This window comes from Parus major, unplaced genomic scaffold (assembly GCF_001522545.3).
Source record: "Parus major isolate Abel unplaced genomic scaffold, Parus_major1.1 Scaffold475, whole genome shotgun sequence".
Taxonomy (NCBI): domain Eukaryota; kingdom Metazoa; phylum Chordata; class Aves; order Passeriformes; family Paridae; genus Parus; species Parus major.
The window spans coordinates 17,448-18,177 of record NW_015379369.1 but is presented as its reverse complement, the minus strand read 5'-3'; the positions used below and the strand labels follow the sequence as shown (position 1 = coordinate 18,177).

Genomic DNA, 730 nt, shown 5'->3' with positions numbered 1-730 from the left:
TTAAAACAGGACTGAGATAAGAGAAACTCCCTTTGAGGGAGAGCCCCAAGGGGATCAGCTCTGAGGAAACCAAAAAAACACCAAAAACCCCTCAGACAGCAGTGTTGGGAGTTGGAATGGGGTGTTTGGGGTGTCTCCTGAGCTGCTGTGGGATCCCAGGATCAGCAGGTTGGAGATCTCAGATCATGGAGCCAACCCTCACATCCCATTTTTATAAACACACCCCAGGATGGTGACTGCACCACAACTCCTTGTAAAAAACTTTTCCTTGATATCCATTTTATTCCTCCCTTGGAGGAGCTTAACTCTGGATCATCCAGTGGAAATGAATCCCTGCCAGAATGAAATAATGAGGATTTTTCCAAGGGGGGAGGATCCAAGCTGGGGCAGAAGCAGCAGGGTTTAAACAGGAAGGGTTGTGGGGTACCTTTTGCACCCTCCTGCTGCTGCTCAGGGGTGTCAGGCACGCTCCAGATGCTCAGTCTCCCTGAGGAATCCCCCTGGATTAAGAGCCTGGATTGAAGATCTGTGTGTCCACGGAAGAACTGAGTGACAGGAGGACAGATCAGGAGCTGTGGGGAGAACCAGGACAGGCTCAGAGCCCGGCTCAAAACAGACACGGGGAGATCTCTGTGGGGAGAGCCCAACCTGCTTCTGTGCTCGGTCCAACACGCTGGACAACAAAGGTGGGATGGGGCTCTCCACGGCTTTCCCCACATCCCTGCGGAAG

The 730-nt window shown here is 52.6% G+C and overlaps 1 protein-coding gene across 1 annotated transcript in view; it reads right to left on the bottom strand.

The window, feature by feature from the left end:
• Positions 1-730, bottom strand: part of WDR7 (WD repeat domain 7) — a gene marked incomplete at its 3' end in the record, with an annotated part of 23,397 nt that overhangs the window by 9,538 nt on the left and 13,129 nt on the right. The window contains exons 8-9 of the mRNA XM_033511691.1: positions 649-729; positions 165-572 (exon numbers count right to left, since the gene is read on the bottom strand). Of these exons, the coding sequence (XP_033367582.1) occupies positions 165-572; positions 649-729 (489 nt within the window). The remainder of the gene's footprint in view (positions 1-164; positions 573-648; position 730) is intronic.